Raw genomic sequence first — 21,751 nt, forward strand, 5'->3', positions numbered from 1 at the left:
TTTTCACAGCCCAAATACAATTTCAAATGCTTTTAATACATGCATAGCTTACAATGAAGCTATAGAAATGGCTGTGGGTAGAAAGGAAAAGTCCATGTGTTAAACTTAGGTTCTTTGTAAAATCAAAAACTAAACAGAGAAACCGTGGTACTCCCCAACTGAATGGCAGTTATGAACGCCAACATTTTCTCCTGCACAAATCCTCCTGCACAAAATGAGCACAAGCGCCTATTGACAAGAGGCCAAACAACAAACTTGAAGAGCAGCTGGAGTATTTAGAAACCCTTGAACTGACCTTTGTGGAAACCCCTCAGTAGAGCAAATATGCTCCCCCCACTCTCTCCTGCCATATTTAACAAGCGAGCCTCATCTTGACTGCTATTCTAAGTGGCAAATCACTTCTGAAGTGAGTCTCAGGTCTCAACAATAGACAACTAAAGAGATATTGCTCCTTTGATTACAAAGTAAATCAAATGCATGATCAGCTAACATGCATGCTTCCATAACATAGAAAAAGATTCTCCGATGCCATTTAACCACAAAAGACAAAAGAATCAAAATTATAAAGACAACACATCCTCCAAGTCCCACAAATTTCACCTTAAAGGGAGCAGATGGTTGAGTCCTTTTAGGGACTTAGGGGGTGTCTGTCCCAGAGCCCTTGTGGACATTTTTCACAACTGCATTTTGAGACATGCAGGAAAGGCCTCACGGCTCACTCAGAAATTGGCGCAGAGCTGGACACATCTATTAAATATTTGTTTTACAAGAGAATGAATGAGTAAATTACAGACCAGAGACAGGCTGGGCCACATGTAAAATTAATTTAAATGGGGAAGCAGCATTTTTCTGGCAATATTCCCTGGACTTCTTCCACTCCACTCTTCCATGCTTCAAGCTTGGAAGTTTTTTGGGGCCTTGGTTAAAAATAGGGCCTTGTGCAGCTGGGAAAGATCAGCAAGAATCAGCCCCGCCTCTACTCAACTGGTTGCACCTTAGTAGCAGGAGAGGCAGGCTCACCTTTCATTCCAACATTTGGGACTAGTCCTGTGCAAAACCCAAACCAAAGCCGATGGTGACTGCAACATCAACAGCAACAAATGTAGCAACAGCTTTGATGTACTGAACACATTTATGATTTATGAACACATTTAAATCTAGGACTTTGTGACTCCAAAGCCCTTTTTTTTTTTTTTTGAGACAGAGTCTCGCTCTGTCACCCAGGCTGGAGTGCAATGGTGTGATCTCAGCTCACTGCAACCTCTGCCTCCCGGGTTCAAGTGACAGGCACGCACCACCACACCTGGCTAACTTTTCTATTTTTAGTAGAGACGGGGTTTCACCATGTTGGTCAGGATGGTCTCAAACTCCTGACCTCATGATCCACCCGCCTAGGCCTCCCAAAGTGCTGGGATTACAGGCGTGAGCCACCGCGCCCAGTGAGCCCATTCTTTTAATTACCATACATGCCTCCCAAGAAGATTAAAATGTAATTGTGTAATAAGAGCAGTTGTTGAATGTGGTAAAGAGCTCTGAACTGAGCACCGTAACATATGGATTCAAGATCTGACTGCCATTTAATAGCCATATCACTTTACGTAATAACATCCAACTCTATAAGCTTCAGCTTATTTTTCTATTAAACGGAAATGCAACCCTCATTTTATTGAGTATATTGAGAATGGCAGAGACTTCTGATTTCTCTTCAGTATTCTTTCTTCCCTTGTTCCTTTGACAGTAAGAGCCCTCGCCAAGAGTGTTAGTAGAGCACATGAAACACCTAGAGATGTTTCCCAGTGTCTCCTGCAGTATAGCCACGTGACTAATTCTGGCCGATGAGATGTGAGCAGAAGTGACGTGTGCAACTTCCACATCTCATTTTTTTGTTTTTTGAGACAGAGTCTTGCTCTGTCACCCAGGCTGGAGTGCAGTGGCACGATCTTGGCTCCCTGCAACCTCCACCTCCTGGGTTCAAGCGATTCTCCTGCCTCAGCCTCCTGAGTAGCTGGGATTACAGGCATGTGCCACCATGTCAGCTAATTTTTATATTTTTTAGTAGAGACAAGGTTTTACCATGTTGGCCAGGCTAGTCTCAAATTCCTGACCTCAAGTGATCCGCCTGCCTTGACCTCCCAAAGTGCTGGGGATTACGGAGTGAGCCTCCATGCCTGGCCCATGTCTCATCTTTAAATGGAATTTGCTTGCCTCGTCTTCCCTCTTCTCCCGAGTTGAGGTGAGGACATAGTGGTGGTGGTCTAACTCTAACCATGTGAATAAACCTGGAAACATGGATGGCCTTATAACTAGGGTTGCCAGATTTAACAAGTAAATATAAATGACACTCAGTTAAATTTGAATTGCAGATAAACAATCATTTTTTAGGATAAAGTATGTCTCAAATATCACATGGGACATGGTTATACCAACCACAAATATTGCATGAGACACACTTGTACTAGTCACAAATATTATACGGGATATATGGGATATAGTTATGCTAAAAAAAAGAATTATTTATTTGCAAATGTAACTGGGCATCATCCTGTATTTTATCTGGTAAGCTTAATTATGGCAATTGAGCTACACTTCTTCTCTAGAAAACTCTTTGGTGGGTTTTGTAAGAGAGAAAGAAACTTTCACCTTATTTGAACAACTAGATTTGGGGGGACTCTTTGATACAAAAGCCCAATATATACCCTAATACACTGAGCAATAAAATAAGGTATTATGATCAACATAATTACTTGATAACCTATCAATCTTATATCAGATGTATTGTATTTACATCTTATATCAGATGTAAATGTATTCCCTATCAGTGGAGAGTAATTATGGCTAATTTCAAGACCCTCTGGTCAGGTAACACAGAGAAAGAAGGAAAATGAAAAAGGTAGATTTAGCACTGAATATTTAGATTCTGAGTAAGACTTATTCCATGGTTGCTGTTTACCATCAAAACTTTTATTTGGGCCAGGCGCGCTGGTTCACGCCTGTAATCCCAGCACTTTGGGAGGCTGAGGCGGGTGGATCACCTGAGGTCAGGAGTTCGAGACCCAACCTGGCCAACATGGTGAAACCCCGTCTCTACTAAAAATACAAAAATAAACTAGCTGGGCATGGTGGCGGGCACCTGTAATCCCAGCTACTCGGGAGGCTGAGGCAGGAGAATCACTTGAACCTGGGAGGCAGAGGTTGCAGTGAGCCTAGATCGTGCCACTGCACTCCAGCCTGGGCAATAAGAGTGAAACTCCATCTCAAAAAAACAAAACAAAACAAACAAACAAAAAATTTTATTTGGGTCAGGCGTGGTAGCTCATGCCTGTAATCCCAGCACTTTGGGAGGCTGAGGTGAGCAGATCACCTGAGGTTGGGAGTTCAAGACTAGCCTGACCAACATGGAGAAACCCCGTCTCTAGTAAAAATACAAAATTAGCTGGGCGTGGTGGCACATGCCTGTAATTCCAGCTACTTAGGAGGCTGAGGCAGGAGAATCGCTTGAATCCGGGAGGCGGAGGTTGCAATAAGCAGAGATCGCACCATTGCACTCCAGCCTGGGCAACGAGAGCGGAACTCTGTCTCAAAAAACAAAACAAAACAAACAAACAAACTAACAAAAAACACTCTTGTTTGAAAATGAACTTACTCTGTATCCTTGGGCTATAAGGATCTTCTATTTTGAAAGCAGGATCTAAAGCACGAAATATCACCTAAAAATGGAAACAAGAGTAATTGGTACTTCTGCAATAATCAAAAAGTAGATTTGCAAGTAGAATGTAAAACACAGAAGCAAACAAACCTCTCCTTCAGTTGAGGGTTCAATGTCAGAATATCGGGAATCACAAATTATGTCATCGACTTTTTTCATGGGGCCAGTTGAAATGCCTGGAAACGAGGCCTCGCAGTCATAGGCGAAGTATCTATACACACCCCAGGTTTTCCCAAAGTCGGACGATCGTTCTATCAGCATAGCAGCTGGACGGAATGTCTAAAGGCAGGAGCAAAAATCTCATTTGATGTTTTTTATTGGTAGTCTGTACTTTTTTTAATCTCAGGTAAAAATGTCACTCAACTGCATGCCACAAACTTGAACTGCATATGGTTTGTATTTCAGACTGTGGCTGGATTTCAAATAATTCAAGCTGTTCCACGGAGACTCTTCTTACAAGGAAAGTGTCTAGCCTCTAAAATGTATACTTTTCCCCACCCTACTGGATAAGTAAACTGTTTCTCTTTAGAAGCTGATTATAAACAGGCCTAAATAGCAAACACACTTTTGTATATTTAGTCACCATGTCCACTGTAATATGAGTGGCAAGTTTGAGTGCTTGTTCCTTCATTCGTTCATTTAATCATTCAATAAATGTATGACTACCTCCTTAGTATCAGCCAGTGGACTATATGTTGTATATGTTATACACAGTCCAATGAGGTGCAGATATGGGTGTCAATAATTTGCAATATGCTATGTCAAACACCATAGTAGGGTTGCATGCAATGTGCTTTGGAAAAGCAAGAGGAAGAAATTAATAACTCAAGAAGCTGGAAAATCGAGCAATTCCACATTATTAGGTATATACCCAGAAGAATTGAAAACAGGAACTCAAACAGACGCTTGTACATGAATGTTCACCACAGCAGTATTATTCACAATAGCCAGAAGGCGGGAACAACCCATGTACCCATCAACTGATGAAGATAAACAAAATATGATATATACATGCTGTGAAATATTACTCAGCCATATAGAGGAATGAAATGCCAATACATGCTACAACATGGATGAACCTTGAAAGCATTATGCTAAGTGAAATAAGCCACACAAAAGGACAAATATTGTGTGATTCCACTTGTATGAAATACCTAGAATTGGTTAAGTAGACAGAGACACAAAGTTGATTAGCAGTTACCAGGGGCTGGGCAGAGGGGCAGTGGCCACAGAATTTCTGTTTGGGGTGATGAAAAAGTTCTGGAAATAGACAGTCTTAGTGGTTGCTCAACATTGTGACTATACCTAACACCATTGAATTATACACTTAAAAATGGTTAAAATGGTAAACTTTCTGTTATGGATATTTTACTGCCAAGAAAAAAAAAGCTAGGAATACTTCACAGAGAAGAAGGCATCAAATTGGATCTTTTTTTGAGGCAGAGTCTCGCTGTGGCCCAGGCTGGAGTGCAGTGGCACGATCTCAGTTCAATGCATCCTCCGCCTCCTGGGTTCAAACAATTCTTCTGTCTCAGCCTCCCGAGTAGCTGGGATAACAAACACGCACCACCACGCCTGGCTAATTTTTCTATTTTTTAGTAGAGATGGGGTTTCACCATGTTGGCCAGGATGGTTTAGAACTCCTGACCTCAGGTGATCCACCTGCCTTGGCCTCCCAAAGTGAGGGGATTACAAGTGTGAGCCCCCGCGCCTGGGTCAAACTGGATCTTAAAAGGGCAACAAGGTGTTTTCCAGGCAGTGGGTGGAGGCGGCTGCACGTGGCCGAAGAGGTTGGTCGGGGCAGGTAAGAAGTTGCCATGCTAAGGGACTTACCTTTTTGCAAGGAAAAGAGAACACTAAAAAATTTAAGTGGACAAATGAAATGATCATATTGCACTTTAGAAAAATAACTCTTGTGGTAGTTACTGGACATGGATGATACAAAACACAGGAAAACCAAGTGAAAGAAAAAAGATGAAGGTTTTAACCTGAGAAATTACAATGTAGATAGAAAGGGATGGAACTGACCACTCTGAAAATGTAGTGACAGAAGACTATATTGAATTACACTTGGTGATCAATTAGATTGTAGTGGAAAAGGCAGGGTGAGGAAAGAAATGCAGGCACCTGAACTTGGGTAGCCAGGTAGATGTGTTGCCAATGACAACAACATGGAAGAGGCGTGAAAGCATTTGGTTGTAGGCTAATTAGTCACATGTGTGATGTCCACTTGGAGACACCCATCAGACACTTGGAAAAAGTGGTCTGGCACTCAGCTGCAAGAATGGAGCTTGAAACATGAATTTGGGAGTCACTGCACACACATATTTGAAACCTCCAAGTATATGATGTCTCAAACAAAAAAAAAGAAAAAAGGAATGGGTAAGATAAAGAGAGCCTAAGTCTGTGCTCTAGAAAAACGTATCAACCAGGGGCTAGACAAGGAAAACAGAGTGGTGCCAGTACCCCTCATTACATTATTTACTTTAACTCTCTATAATTTGGGCTGATTTGTGTGTCTGCAAGTTTCATATGTTGAAGAGCTAACTCCATACTTCAGGTCACTATATGTGGAGATGGGCTCTTTAAAGAGGTGATTAAGATTAAATGAGGTCATGAGGGTGGGCTGTAATCATATATGACTGGTGTCCTTATAAGAACAGATGAGGACACACACATGCACAGAGGGAAGACCATGTGAAGACACAGGGAGAAGACAGCCATCCCGAACCAAGGAGAGAGGCCTCAGCAGAAACCAACCCTGCCAACACCTTACCCTGAGATTCCTAGCCTATGGAACTGTGAGAATATACATTTCTGTTGTTTAAGCCACCCAGTCCGTGACACTTTGTTATGGCATCCCTAGGAAACCAAGGCACCCTCACAACACATTTGTCTGACAAATGAGAAAATTGAGGCTCAGAGACACTGACTTGCTAGTTACAGGCAGAGCTTAGATTCAAATCCATGCCTATCTTTCTCCCTCACTGGCTGAAGGCACAGAAGACTGAAAAATGAGTGTCAGAGGGAAAAGAGAAAAAAAGGCAGTCTTCTGAAACCAAGGCAGGAGGGAAATATAGGAGGGTGTAGTGAACAGGGTCAACTGGAAGTAAAAGATGAAGCAGAAAGAGCGCTGAAAAATAGGCAAACAGGCAAAGGTTTTGACACTAACCAACACAGTGATGCATTTTGGGGAACTGGAAGTCAGATTACAGGGGAAAAAGATCAAAGGAAATTTCAGCTGACCTAGAAAACAGAACCTAAATAAAGACACTTCCGAATTAAAACCAACGCTTGACAGAAATTTGGGTGAGGGTTAATGGTGAAAACTAGAAACATGCTTAGGCTTCCTCTAGCCCTCCTTAATAATCCTGCTGAGCTTTTTCTCTGATAAAAGATGTCAAGGATAAGAACATGGACAATTACATTTTGACAGATTCTTTGACTTATTCACTCACTAGCTGCTCAGGTTTATTTTTCACCTACCCAGGAATATAAGAAAATGATACCGTATTCAACTCAAGAGAATATCAGCCTAAGAATTTTAAAGTAAGAGAGAAAAATCCCTAAGGACTAACTGAACCATGTGCGCCACGTACCATGGCAAACTCCCCATGAGAGCCTGGCTGGGAGGCTTGGGGAGAGGAAGAGAGGGGAAGGTCTAATCGGACTTCTCTGTGCCAAAAGGGCACAGAGAGAAAAAGTGTGAAAGCCGTTTCTGGCTGTGCTTCCTTCTCCCTCTCTTTTGGAAACTTTTAAGTCCCAAAGGACCATTGACGAGTCATCCAATTTCCCGTGGAGTTAAGAAGCTGCTGGAAACCAGAACAACACATTTTACCTAACGAATAGAATCCTTTCCATACTCTCTGCTTAGTCATCAACCTTCTCAGGCCTGCCATTGCTGCACAGTTGCCTCCAAATTTATAACAAACAAAAGACCTATGAGTTTTTTGTGTTTTTTTTTTTTTTTTTTTTTTTTTTTTGAGATAGAGTCTTGCTCTGTCGCCCAGGCTGGAGTGCACTAGTACAATCATAGTTCACTGCAGCCTTGACCTCCCGGGCTCAAGCAATCCTCCAACCTCAGCCTCCTGAGTAGCTGGGACTACAGGCGTGTGCCACCACGCCTGGCTAATTTTTTAATTTTTTGTAGAGACAGGGTCTTGCTATGCTGTCCAGGCTGGTCTTGAACTCCTGAAGCTCAAGCGATCATCCCACCTCAGCACCCCCAAGTGTTGGGATTACAGGCATGAGCCACTATGCCTGGCCAAGAGTTATGAGTTTTGAAACATCTAGTAATATAGAAAAACATACTGTGTACACGCTAAATGAGCTTTTGCTAGTCTAAATCCACTTAGCAATTAGCCATCTCTATGGCAAACTTGGGGGAAAAAAATCAACAACCTCAGTTCTCTCCCTGATTTCACTACTGTTAGTGGCTTCACCATCTTCCTAGTTATTTCACTTGACTAACTAATTTTTTTTTAAGTGAAAGCAAGTTTATTAAGAAAGTAAAGGAAGAAAAGAATGGCTACTCCATAAGCAGAGCAGCCCTAAGTAATTTTTGATTCAGCCCTTTCCTTCCACTGTTCTGCTTCTAATCTTTCTCCACTTCATGGTTCAGCTTTTGATTTTAAAGTATCCAAATGACTGCCCTTAGAAAACAGGGGCGCCTCATCTTGGCAATGATCCTCAAAGGCAGTTAACAGCAGAGAGTATCAGAGTATGGCAGTGAGTGGACACATGGGATTTGAAAAAGCTTTCTAAGATATTCTTACAGGACTCCTGGGTTGCAGGAAGAGGCTCCCTCCTACTTAAGAATCACAGCCAGTTTTTGCATTAGCAGCAACGCTCCATTAATGCTTCATCAATGCTGACATCAACAGAGCCTCCCAACATGCCCTTTATTCTCGCCATCCCAGTCCTTGCTTTGTATTTCCTCTTGGGCTACCTTCCTGGAACACAGGTCTCATTTTCTTGTCAATGGTTCCCAATTTTTTTTGGTATTAATTTTTTTTTAAAGATTCAGAAATCTGGATCTTTAAGACTGGCATAAACAAAAATAAAGCACAAAATAACATGATAGCAGCAGCTACTAACTGCAAGAATATAGTAAAAAAGACTCATACTAAATGTTAATGTTTTTGCAACAGAATTATTGCAATCACCTCATAGTGGCAAATTTTGGCAAGAAATGGTCATTCATTTCTTATTAAAAATACAAAAAAGAGGCTGAGCACAGTGGCTCATGCCTCTTTTGTATCCCAGCACTTTGGGAGGCAGAGGCAGGTGGATCACTGGAGGTCAGGAGTTTGAGACCAGCCTGACTAACATGGTGAAGCCCCGTCTCTACTAAAAATACAAAAGTAGCCGGGTGTGGTGGTACATGCATGTAATCCCAGCTACTTGGGGGGCTGAGGCAGGAGAGCTGCTTGAACCCAGGAGGCAGAGGCTGCAGTGAGCCAAGATCGTGCCACTGCACTCCATCCTGGGCAACAAGAGTGAAACTCCATCCTCAAAAAAAAAAAAAAAATTACTAAAAGAATTTCTAAGATGGGGCTGGGCGCGGTAGCTCACGTCTGTAATCCCAGCACTTTGTGACGCCGAGGCGGGCAGATCATGAGATCAGGAGTTCAAGACTAGCCTGGCCAATATGGTGAAACCCTGTCTCTACTAAAAATACAAAATTAGCTGGGCATGGTGGCACATGCCCGTAATCCTAGCTACTCGGGAGGCTAAGGCAGAAGAATCGCTTGAACCCGGGAGGTGGAGCTTGCAGTGAGCTGAGATCGCGCCACTGCACTCCAGCCTGGGAGAGAGCGAGACTTCGTCTCAAAAAAAAAAAAAAAAAAAAGAATTTCTAAGATTCATCAGTTGTAATGGCTCCCTATTTCTTATAAAGTTCACACTCCCTAGCAAGGAGTCAATGTCCTTTGCATCTAATCTGCTTTTCTACTTTCCTTTCCTTTCCTTCTCTCACTACCCCAAACTCGAGGCAAATCTACATAGCACTTGCTGAGCAAATCCTGACCCACTGTCCCACCACCAGTGCCTTGCTCTCAGACTGTTTCCCTCTGGCCATGAATGGCCTTTCTTCCATCTCCTCCCACTGACATCCCTGCTCTCCCTTCCTGGCCCAGGTCAAGTGCAGTCCCAGTCCTAGGTTTCTTCTTTATTCCAGGCTAAAATTAATCTCACCCTCCTCCAGGCTAACAAAGATTGTCTGAACTTCTGTTGTAGTCATTAGCACGTTCTGTCATATACTGTAAGTTATTTGCAAGTATATCTTTCTCCTCTGGAAGACTGGAAGCTCCTGGAGGGCAGTCACTGTGCTATCTTTACAATTTCCCATAAGGCTTAAAGTAGGGTAGTTTCTTACAAACAGAAGATGGTTGAATTCATTTATCCACTTATTCTTTCATTCAGTAAACATTTGTAGAGCAATTACTATATGCCAAGCATCTGCATTTATAAAGACTTTCAGGTTCCCACTATCCGCCAGGGCAACAAGATTATCCCAGTTCCCAGAACAGAAGGGAACAGGCCAGGCACGGTAGGCACGCCTGTAATCCCAGCACTTTGGGAGGCCAAGGTGGGAGGATCACTTGCAGTTAGGAGTTCGAGACCAGCCTGGCCAACATGGTGAAACCTGCCTCTACCAAAAATACAAAAATTAGCCAGGCGTGGTGGCATGTGCCTATAGTTCCAGCTACTCAGGAGGCTGAGGCAGGAGAATTGCTTAAACCCAGGAGGCGGAGGGTGTAGTGAGCCAAGATTGCACCACTGCACTCCAGCCTGGGCAACATAGCAAGACTCAGTATTTAAAAAACAAAAAACAGAGGGGAACAGGAGAACATCACCATTCTGTCCTATGTCCTATGATGTAGGTATTATTCCTCTTCCCATTTACCAATGAGGAAGTCACAGCTCTGGCCACACATGCCAAGAAGGAGCAGGCAGGGATTCACACCCAGTGTACCCAACCCCATAGATGTTGCTTTTCTCACTGGAGCTAGGACCCGAAGGATGAGTTGTTTTCTCATAAACCAGTGTGATAACTTGTACTTATTCTTTTTCTCGAGACAGGGTCTCACCCTGTCACCCAGGCTGGAGTGCAGTGGCATGATCTCGGCTCACCGCAACCTTTGCCTGCAGGGTTCAAACGATTCTCCTGCCTCGGCCTCCCAAGTAGCTGGGACTACAGGCGCGTGCCACCACGCCTGGCTAATTTTTGTATTTTTAGTAGAGCCGGGGTTTCACCGTATTGGCCAGGCTGGTCTTGAACTCCTGACCTCAAGTGATCTGCCCGCCTTGGCCTCCCGAAGTGCTGGGATTACAGGTGTGAGCCACCACGCCTGGCCCCAACTTGCAGCCATTCTGCATGTCTCAGTTCAATCATCACCCCCGTTTTACCTTCTGCGCCTACACAAGTAAGTTCATCTTTCTCCCACTGTATTCACCTGAATGAGTATTCAACTACAAAACATGTGCCTAAAGGATTTTTGATCTAGATGAACTCAGAACTATCCATGTATATGAACAGATGCCCTCTGCAAAGGAAAAAATAGGATCATAAACATTAATAAAGATGATTTTGAGTATTCTTAGGTGTCACATAACATAAAGGTAACATCCTTGTAGGCCGATGAGCACCAGTTTAATCACCAGATTGTGTGGTCAATGAAGGGACAAGTGGTTGGTGACAAGGAGTAGTTGACTATTTATTTAGTGAAACCTTCCCCACCACTCTCAATACCAGGTGTCACAGTCACAGTGCCCACCTTCCTGCTCCAGCAGGAACAGCAGGCTGCTGGGGAGTGGGCAAGGGGATAAAGGCTCAGAGGCACAGCCCAGCATCCCTCCTAGTTGCATTCTGACTCCCACGCCCACCCTAGCTCCTTGGCCTCCCACTTTGGTGGCAGAGACAGTGAGACTTTCATGGCTACTTGCCCACATGGTAAATCTATCCTTGGCACCTTTTCCTATCCTGAGACGGTGTAGATAAGGTTCCCAACTCCAACTGAAAGCTATTCAAAAGTGATTTTTAATCTGAGAAGCAATAACTAAATTATGGGTTTTCTGTGAGCCAATGTGTACTTTAAGCCATGTGAAGCCTGTCATTTCCAGGCAGCTGCTTAAGAAGAAACAAAGGGACTTTGTACAGAGACATTCCCTAGTTCTGGAGTCATTTTACATCTCTCAAAGAAAAATGATGAGAAAATCCACATTTAAGAAGGCATTACACATTTCTTAAGGAACTGTAAAACTGTTCCCACACATTTTGCAAAACTCTGAAAACCAAAGAGAACACACTTCCTTTCCAGTTACCAAAGTCAGTATTAAAACATAAACACAAGGGACCAGGGATTTACTCTCCAGATGTTTTATTGCGGTTTGGAAAAGGGTCAACACTGCCTTACTCTATGGGGAAATAAAAAGATACCTAATTAAAAGTTTACAGTTGAATTACCTTAGAATAGAGGCTCTTTCTACTTATTGTCATAAAGATAGAGTATTTGTTAAATGCAGTTATTCATGCTCCTTTTAAAAACTGCTCAATTACCCCAATTTATGGCAACAATAATATTTAAGTTCCCATTTAGGTCAACTCACATCTGACATCCATTTTGAAAGGGGACATTACGCAGTGCTCTCATGTGTCATTTGTGAGAAAGTTATGGATTTCTTACCTTGAAAGTCATTATGAGATGAGTAAAATGGAATTCTGCTTCCAAATCCAGTTGGATAGTTACATTTTCCACACCTACAGGAGATTTAAAAAAAATAAAACAATAAATGAAACTGTAAATAGAAACATCTGTGAATAGTTGAGACTATTTTTTAAATTACTTTTATGTTCCCCATAGAAATTATCCTCACATTCTACCTTAAGCTGAAGCTGAAACTAAATAATAATCCCATGGGCTTATTTAGGTGGTAAAGCACAAGTCGAATGATTCTTTAGTTTTCCACAAATCATTCTGGAGTTCAACAGATTGAATCTGCTCACTGGAACAAGACATCTGGCAGAGTGCCTCTAGCTGCTGTCAAGAAAGACATCCTTTGCCTAGCCAGAAGTGAAACATCTTCCCAACCCTCTAAGCCAAGCTGCTCTCAAAGGAAAAAAGGGAGGGGCACTTCCTGTGCACAGTAGGGGGTCAGCTTGCAGTCTGATGCACAAGGACACAATCCTCCTCCAGTAGAAACACAAATATTCCTTTTTCTCTATGCAGCAGCAAAGAAAATAAATAAGAGTCTACCACATATGTTAGTTATACCACAACTTAGAAAAACCTATCCCTGATGGGGAAACCTTTGGATGCATTTCCACAATGAAAAACAACGCCAGAGAAAAAAAGAATCTGTCAAATAAACTGGCTCAGAACAAATACTAACATCTTCTCTTTCAGGGGAAAGCCTGAACAAACAAATGAGCCTTTGCACCCTTGCCCTGAGGGTCAGTCAGTCTCACTTAAACACGTTAAAAAGGCCACTGGAATTCCAGAGATGGAAAGCACCTCCTCCCCAGTCCCTAGAGCTCTCAAGCCTGCCTGTTCAGCAAGGGAGGCTTTCCACGCTTCTTGTGTTTGAGAGAGCTTTTGGGGTCCATCCTGAGAGCAAAAGAAGTCTTAAATGCGGAAAGACAGGAATGTGTCAGAATGAATCATGTCACAGACTGGTGTATTTTCAGGAAATCAGGAGGACCTTTTGAAATAAACTCTCTTGCTGGAAAATTGCCAAGTCAATTGAGGGGGCGGGGGGTGAGGAAAGTGGTCACTGGAACGGATATGAGTTAGCCGGAATGTTAAAAGAAAAACATTATATTCACACTAACTAATCTTACCTAAATTATCAAAAAGAACCATATTACAGAACTACACTGGGCATTTATTTTTGAGTGAAATGTTAGGCAACTGTACATCTCTCCTCTTCCAGGCTTTTAAAAACCTACAATATTTGTTCAAAATTAAGAGATAACAAAATAATGTAAAGTGCAGAGCAAGACTAGTGCCATTTCTGTAACCTAAGAACACATGCTGCAATGTGTGCACCAAAAGCACATTCCATTTAGATTTATAACCTGATAAAGCACTACAGGCTTTTTTTTATATGGGAAGAAAAATCCACAGAGAAAAGAAACAAGGTCATTCTTCTATAGTGTATTTGATTTCTGTCAGACCTAGGAATAGATCATCACGATGGGTAAAAATAGTCGTACATTCCAAGCTCGTTTCTGTGCCTGGACACTGATAATTTAGCCCCGCCATGTATAAGCACAACTTGTGCAAAACACACAGAAAATAGATAAAATTACATTCATAAACTCTTAAACTGTGATCAGACAACAGAGAGATGATAGGGTATAGTAACAATCAGTCTGACTTTCTAAAGACTAAGTTCCATCAGTCTAATCTCATCTAATCTCTTGTGACAGAGTGACAGAGAACTCAAGCCCCTCTACTGGAAAATCTCTTCTTTCTGGCATCTGGTCTCTTTTGTCCCAGAGATTCAAAGTTGTAGAAGTTGATTAACTCGACATAACTAAGAAAAACCTTCCTCTAGAACTACAGCACATGATAAACTGTTTCACTGTCTGCTGACTAAAATGGGGACAGTCTCGATCCTAATGTTGAGGCATCTTCTTCAAACTGTCTTTCACTAGAAGAATGTGGGAGATCAGGAAATGTTCCTAGTCTTTTTGTTCATAATAAGCTTGCTGCTGTTTCAGAAGTCCTCGGGGTACACTGCAGATTTACAGAAACTTCTCTTTCACACTGAAGTATCAACCAAAATATGCCCCCGTAAGAATGAACATGGCTCTAAATGATAAATGCTTTCTGATGACCCAGTGAAGTTTGTAACCAATGAATTGCCAAGGCCAACCAATGAACAAACCAACGCTCCTTAGAAACCAATAGTCTAGAAAATATTGCAATTTAACAGTCGATGGCTGGGCGTGGTGGTTCACACCTGCAATCCCAGCACTTTGGGAGGCCAAGGCGGGTGGATCACGAGGTCAGGAGATTGAGACCACCCTGGCTAACACCGTGAAACCCCACCTCTACTAAAAATACAAAAAATTAGCTGGGCGTGGTGACATGTGCCTGTAATCCCAGCTACTCAGGAGGCTGAGGCAGGAGAATCACTTGAACCCAGGAGGTGGAGGTTGCAGTAAGCTGAGATTGTGCCATTGCATTCCAGCCTAGGTGAAAGAGGGAGACTCTGCCTCAAAAATAAACAAACAGTCAATGACAAAGAAATCTATTAAGGGTGTTTGTCTTTACAGAATGATAGATGGCTGCAGCGGCATCCAAAGCCTGCCCAGGTGTACGGCATAGAATAAAGAAATCTAGTAGTCTCCAGGCTTTTTAACGGCCAGGGTTAGGCTCACTTCTTTGAGGATACTTATTTATTTATTTATTTTAAAGATCTAACAGTACATTGTTAATTAACAAACACAATAACTCTACGTTTATTCCCCAAATTTCAGCATTCGAGTTTGAAATAAATGTGAAACTCATCTGGGCTTCATGTCACAGCAACAGTAAAATCATATTTGATGAATGTATTACACCAAATCCCAAATAGCAAAGACAGGAAAAAGGGTGTAATTCATGCAATCACTGGAGGAACCATTTGACTTGGGGTCATATCCATGTTGACAGAGTCTTTGAAAAAATTACATCTTGCTGCTTATTCATAGTGTTATTATTACTATCAAGACATTTTCTGTAGATGAAGGAAGGCAGTGGGGGGAGGAGTGGGGGCTATGATTCTGCCCCTTCCTTTGGGATTGATCAAAACGAAAGATGTTACGTTTTGTGGAAGAATAAGGGCCTGAGATAGTACCCATACCGTCCCCAGACAGCCCCCGGCACACAAGTATTCTCTCCAAAAGCCCCTCAGAATAAGGACCATGAAATGTTCCTTTGGTCTAGCATGAAAGACTGCTTTCTTATAGGAAATACATGCTTCAGGAAGAAGGATAAGATTTTACCAAGAGAAGTTAGTGCTCCAGGCAGTCAATCTGTCAGAGGCCATAATTACAGGACAGAGAAGTGAATCATAATTACAAACACCCAGGAACCTGTAAGCTCCACCCAAGTTATCAATCACACTCAATGGAACTTGTCCCCACACCAACCACATACCATTTTCAGATTGCCACCAAATCTTAAGGCGGTTTGGAGCAAATGTAGTGACCACATTTTCAATGAGATGGCTGTCAGGATTCAGGGTCTCATGATAAGGATCTTGGGAATTGCATATGAAGCATTTTTTGTCCTCCTGCAAACAAAGTTGAGTTCATCAGTCTAGAAAGCAATCTCATTAAAAACATTTTTAATTAAAAAAACCCCATGAAGCTCCTAATACAAAAATCAACCTATTAGCTTCAAGAAAAATAATTGTGTGAAAATTGCTTAGGTGATTTGTATCACATCTTTCACTTTTAACTTGCTGAGTCTAAAATAGTCTTGAAAATAATTTCCTCCTTCCTTGCAAATTCAAGGTCTAAAGTAAAAGAGGGCATTGTTTCCACAAGCTATTAATTTAACCAAAATCAAATTTCTAGGCTTAAACCTTAATCTCAATAAACAGCTAGAGAAGCTTACTCTACAATAAAATGCAGAGGAGATATTAGAGAATTTTTGCTGACATAAAGCAAACTAAAAATGAAAGAAAAAAATACAGTTCGCTTGGCCTGATTTTCTAAAACCTAAATGAAGCAGAAACCAAGTATTAGGCAGAAGTATTTAGAGAAGCTTTGGGAACCACAGAACAAGATTTCTTCGTTTCCACCCTGCCCGAGCAGTGAATCAATGGTGGTGGCATGCAGGCTAACCTGCAAATTGCTCAGAATATCTGGGGAAGGGAGGACCAGGCTGTTGGGAGGACCACGCCATGTTGGGCCCACTATAATCTGGGGCCAGTTCAAAGAACCCCAACATGGGCATGAACTAGGATGAAGATAGACTGTAAGTTTTAGGTTAGCTTTGAATTTCTCTTACTTTCTTTCTCCTAAAATGGGAGCCAGAGCCACCTGGGCAGTTGGGTTAGAAGAGTTATCTACTTTCTGTGCATTCCGCCAAAGCAAATCATAAACAACAGAGCTTAATAGTTCTCTTTCCACATGGAGCTTTGCTCTGTACCTACATTTTCTGAAATGCAGACTATTCTTAAGTCTGAAAATGAGGCTAAGACTGAAATACATAGAGACCCACATGTATGTTACAAACAGCATTTAAGGGTAATATTCTTATAAGGACACAATTAACTGACCGTATTTTTACGTTGTATTTCACATCGTATTTATTTAGTTATTACCTTCTTCTCAAAAGGATTTGGAGACTGGCAAGATGTACTGTCTAAAAAAACAGAGACCCAAAGCCAGGGATGCATTAGGAGCCTGGATAAAACAAGCTTCCTGTTTCAATCTTGATGCCCACTAGATGTTTGAGAAAAGCATGTGCCCAGTCCCTTTCTTTAGGCCCTGCTATCTGTGAAAAGCACTTCACAAATGCATGGCTAATCATATATATCAGAGAGCCTGGCTCCAGTTGCTTTTTTTTTTTTTTTTTTTTTTTTTAAGGGAAACTACTAAGACTGCATCCTCTTCCTCTTACTCTCCCAAAGGAAGAGAAGAACCAAGAAGCAATACCAAGAGCCAGCTTCACACTCAGGAGAGACCGCTGCACCTCTTTTTTGTGGTTTCTGATGCTCTCTACACATTTAGAGAAACTTCTCTAGTAACGAACTATAGAAATCATCACTGAGAGGATAGTCTTTCCAGTTGCTTTTAATACAAACAGTCTGATTCTCATTTTGGTCAAAGCTGATTTCAGAATCTGGTGATTCATTTACAGGATGTCCTGGCCTCTCAAGTAAGTGTTAGCATAATATTGTAGGTAAAATTTAAATGCTAATATTAGAAAAGTAACATCAACTGCCTTCAATAACTTGTAGTCAAGGAAACTAGTACTGGAGAACAATCACAAGAACTCAAAAAAAAAAAAAAAGTTTAAAAAAGTTTAATTACAGCCTCCCTTCTAATCAGGAGGAAGCAGTCTAGACATCTCTGTATAAACCTGGAAGCAAATGAACGGAATCCACTTTACCACATTCCTTTGGTCTAATTTATCAGGTCTCCAGAATGGGCTTTCTGCTTTGTAAAAGCGACTCCATTTTAAGGGATCTGCTGTGCAAACCACACACAATACTCTGTCCTCCTTCTGAAGGGCAATTGTACAGGTGGGTGGGCTGACCACGTTCTGAGCAATTAGCTTGGAACTTGCCCCGAATGTGAAACTGATACTTTCTGCTTTTGTTAGAGGCCAGAAATATCAGCCTTTATTTAAAAAAATTTTTTTGAGACAGGGTCTCCCTTTGTTGATCAAGCTGGAAGGCAGTGGACTGATTATCGCTTACTGCAGCCTCGACCTACTGGGCTCAACTGATCCTCCCACCTCAGCCTCCCAGACAGCTGGGACCCCAGGTGTGGACCACCATGCCCAGCTAAGTTTTAAAAATTTTTTGTAGAGACTGAGTCTACGTTGTCCAGGCTGGTCTTGAACACTTGGGCTCCAGTGATCCTCCCACCTCAGCCTCCCTAAGTGCTGGGATTACAGGCATGAGCCATTTTGCTCCCGGCCAGCCTCCTTTTTAAAAATGAGGGAAAAGTATTCTGATTCTGGATATTTTACACTTTGTGTCTTCTTTTAAAATTACTTTTGACTTTGTATAAATATGACCCCTGAAATCTAAAATTTGGGCCCTCTTTTAGAAACAGGTAACACCCTGAAATTTCACTGTGGTCTTCCTGTATCAGGGTACCATGGCAACCAGGACATTTCGTAAAAGCTAGCATCTGATCCTGATATCTAGTTGGGAACAGCATCAAATGAGGAGAGGAAAACGGGTTCGTTCAGTGATTGGAATCACCTTGCAAGACGCCTGTCAGTGCTGGAATCCTCTTTACTCAAGTGAAGATGCGGTGGAGGGGGGTGGGGAAACCCAAGGGTTTTAAAAAGAGGATAAATCACCTTTAATGCACACTTCCAAAATTAAAGATTTAAAAAACACACACACAATCAGGCCTTTTGGAGGCTCTGGGTCAGGGCAGCCAGGGCTGTCGGCAGTCCTGCCTTTCCATACTCACTGCGCCGGCAGGAAATGTGTGGCGGATGCAACTGTGCAAACTGAGATGGGGCGAAAGGGTGAGCTACAAGCCTAATCCCGGGACTCCCCGGCTGGCTGCGCTTCCTATCTGGATTGCTGGAAGGATGCGGAGTCCCCAGGGCCTGCCCCTTAGGTCTGGACGGGAGGAGGCGCTAGCAGAGCCTCGAACCCCGCTCTCAGCCCTCACCTGCAAGTGGCTGACGATACAGTAGGGTTCGGGCTTGTGCAGCCCGCACGTCGAGGTCACCGAAAGCTTCTGTGCTCGGCCGATGAGAAGGTCGCCCGTGGCGGGATAGCAGCTGCCTTCTGCGCAGCCGTAGCTGAACTCGGGTTCCTGAGCGCGCACTCGGGCTCTGCACAGGGCTGCGGGAAGGACAGGCAACAGAGTTGGGGGGACACAAGCAGGGAGTGGAGCCCGAACAAAACGAACAAGCGGGGGAGTGGGTGCGGAGAGAGGACAGTCCATTCGGAAGAAAGCAAAATGCACAGAAAAGACAATGGAGAGATGAGCGCAGGAGAGGCTGGGAAGGCAGGGACTCCGAAAGGAGAAGGACACGGAAAGAAACCCACACACGTCATCAGGTCTGTCCAGCAGCGAGAGCCTCCCTCCCGGGAAACCCACCGACGCTCGCGCCCACCCTGATCAGCCCCGGGGAGCAGCTCCCCCAACAAAGGGTGGATGTGTAGACCCTCCACTTCGACGTGTCCGGAGCCCGGCGCAGGGAGGCTGACCCCCAAAGCGCCACACACCCACGCACGTGAACCCGCGTGCACGCGGCAGCCCGCGCATCCTCGGTGTGAGTGTGCGCGTGGAGATCTGTGAGCTCGGGGCGCAAGAGTGCGTGTGCGTGCACGCGCGAGGGTCACCGGCGCTTCGCTGGGGACAAGGCGCCGGGGCTCGCGGTGGACGCCGCTTTCCGGAGCTAGGGGAGCCCAAGGACAGTCCCTGGGGCTCTGGAGTGGTTTCAAGGCTTCGCCATTCCAGGGAAGCGCCAGGTCCTGCTGTTTCTGGTGCCATCCGGAGACAAACAGAGATGGTTAATTAAAGCCACATGGCCCCCATCTGTTCCCAGAATGAAGCCTCCGCTCAGCTCAGGCACTCTCCTGGGCAATGGATTTTTGGACAGCCCTCCTCGGTCCGCACCGCCAACCCCAGGGAACCCGCCCTCTGCGGTGGGGAAACCCAGGGTGAACCGGCCAAGGGTGCAAAACCCTGAGCTGGGGCCGCGGGAGGCCGCAGGGGCCGGGGCTTGGGCGCAGAGCCCGGGGGATGCGGGTCCGCGGCGCTCCGCGTGCGCCGTCTCCAGCCACCACCGAAGCAAGGGCGGTGGCGTTTAATCCCAGGGGCGTCATTTCCACCCAGTCCCTCTCCCAAGCCCCCAGGATCCCACGAAGGTGAGCAAGCAGCTTTTGGGTTTTCCTTCCCCATGCCCAAGTCCATCCGCCTCCCCGCACCGTTTCCACGGAATTACCTAAGAAACTGAAAGCTAGCAACTGGAGAAGCCCCATGCTGGCTCCCTGCAGCCACCGGGACGCGGCAGAGGAGTGGAGAAGACGCCTGCCGAGCCGCCTGCCCTTTCTTCCCGTCTTCCTTTCTGGAGAGGTGGAAAGGAGGGGAAAAAAGGCAAATGTTCAAAGAGAGAAGAGGCGCCCTTCCATTTCCTGTCGCTCCCACGGAAGCGGGGGGTGGGCTGGAAAGGGGGAAAAATCGCGCAGCCACTTTGTTCTCCTCACCCGGCGACGCGAGCGCTCGCCCCGCTCCAGGAGCCCCCGAGCCCAAAGAAGGGAATTAGAAAGTTTAGCCTTGGGAGGAACAGAGGGAGGCGCCTCTGCTCATGCGCATACGGAGAGCCGGGGCTGAAGGGGCGGGCGGCCGCAACTCTGCGAGGACCGGGTGAGGTCCCGGTCCCACCCCCCGGGGCGCCTCTTTTGTTTGAAAGCCGTATCTGCGATCGCTGCGGGGCTGGGGCGCTTCCAGGTCCCAGGGCGGATCCGCCCCGGGGTGCGCGTCCCAGAACGGCGCGCGGCGGGGCCGTCCAGCGAGGGGGGCGGATGCGTGGGGACGTCTCCGAGGTGGGTGTTCAGGTTGCCCAGCCAGGGGGCCGGCGGGACCTACCGCGGACTCGCGCATTTACGTTCGCAAGAAGTGAATCACCAAACGTGCCCACGGCTAAAACTCTCGTGCCGTGCGCTCGGGGAAGGCGGGTTAACCCTTTAGAAACAGGGTCGACCTGTCGTGTTTGTTCTTTAGAAAGTAACACTTCCTCTCCGCCCCTAGTATCCAAGAGCTTGGGATGGGCGCGACATCTACTGTGTCTTCCTAGGAAGGAGGAGAAGCTCTGTGCGCCCTGCAATTCTTTGCGCACACATTTATTCAGGACCTATCTGCAATCCCTGTTACCCAGGTGGTCACGGCATTGAATTGAACCTCCAGTTCTGTTTTTAAAAAATCTACTTCCAACATGGTGAAACCCCATCTCTACTAAAAATACAAAAATTAGCTGGGCGTGGTGGCGGGCGCCTGTAATCCCAGCTACTCGGGAGGCCGAGGCACGAAAATCGCTTGAACCTGGGAGAAGGAGGTTGCCGTGAGCCGGGATCGTGCCATTGCACTCCAGCCTGGGCGACAAGAGCAAAACTACGTCTCAAAAAAAAAAAAAAAAAATCTTCCTACCTATATCCAGATGATGGCTTTAGCTCAGGTAATTCCTCAAATGACACTATTATTGCTACTGACTCCCTTTCCCATCTCGCCGTGGAAGAGTTGACACAGCCAGGAAGTGGAAATCTCTCATGAGAGGCACTTCCCCACAACGCTCATCTCGACGATTCTCCATGGTGTGCAAATGCTGAGGTGGGGAGAGGGCCTCT

At 44.6% G+C, this 21,751-nt stretch overlaps 1 protein-coding gene and 1 pseudogene across 1 annotated transcript in view; both read right to left on the bottom strand.

Annotated features, from left to right (window-relative positions):
• LAMB1 (laminin subunit beta 1) overlaps positions 1-20,704 on the bottom strand; it is a 79,202-nt gene extending 58,498 nt beyond the window's left edge. The window contains exons 1-7 of the mRNA XM_001165667.7: positions 20,615-20,704; positions 20,353-20,475; positions 19,068-19,243; positions 15,856-15,991; positions 12,394-12,467; positions 3,797-3,985; positions 3,644-3,707 (exon numbers count right to left, since the gene is read on the bottom strand). Coding sequence (XP_001165667.5) covers positions 3,644-3,707; positions 3,797-3,985; positions 12,394-12,467; positions 15,856-15,991; positions 19,068-19,243; positions 20,353-20,389 — 676 coding nt within the window. The 5' untranslated portion in view covers positions 20,390-20,475; positions 20,615-20,704. The remainder of the gene's footprint in view (positions 1-3,643; positions 3,708-3,796; positions 3,986-12,393; positions 12,468-15,855; positions 15,992-19,067; positions 19,244-20,352; positions 20,476-20,614) is intronic.
• Positions 17,299-17,490, bottom strand: LOC112209967 (small nucleolar RNA U3; annotated as a pseudogene).
• Positions 20,705-21,751: the final 1,047 nt, after the last annotated feature.

Source organism: Pan troglodytes, chromosome 6, assembly GCF_028858775.2.
Source record: "Pan troglodytes isolate AG18354 chromosome 6, NHGRI_mPanTro3-v2.0_pri, whole genome shotgun sequence".
In the NCBI taxonomy this organism is placed as follows: domain Eukaryota; kingdom Metazoa; phylum Chordata; class Mammalia; order Primates; family Hominidae; genus Pan; species Pan troglodytes.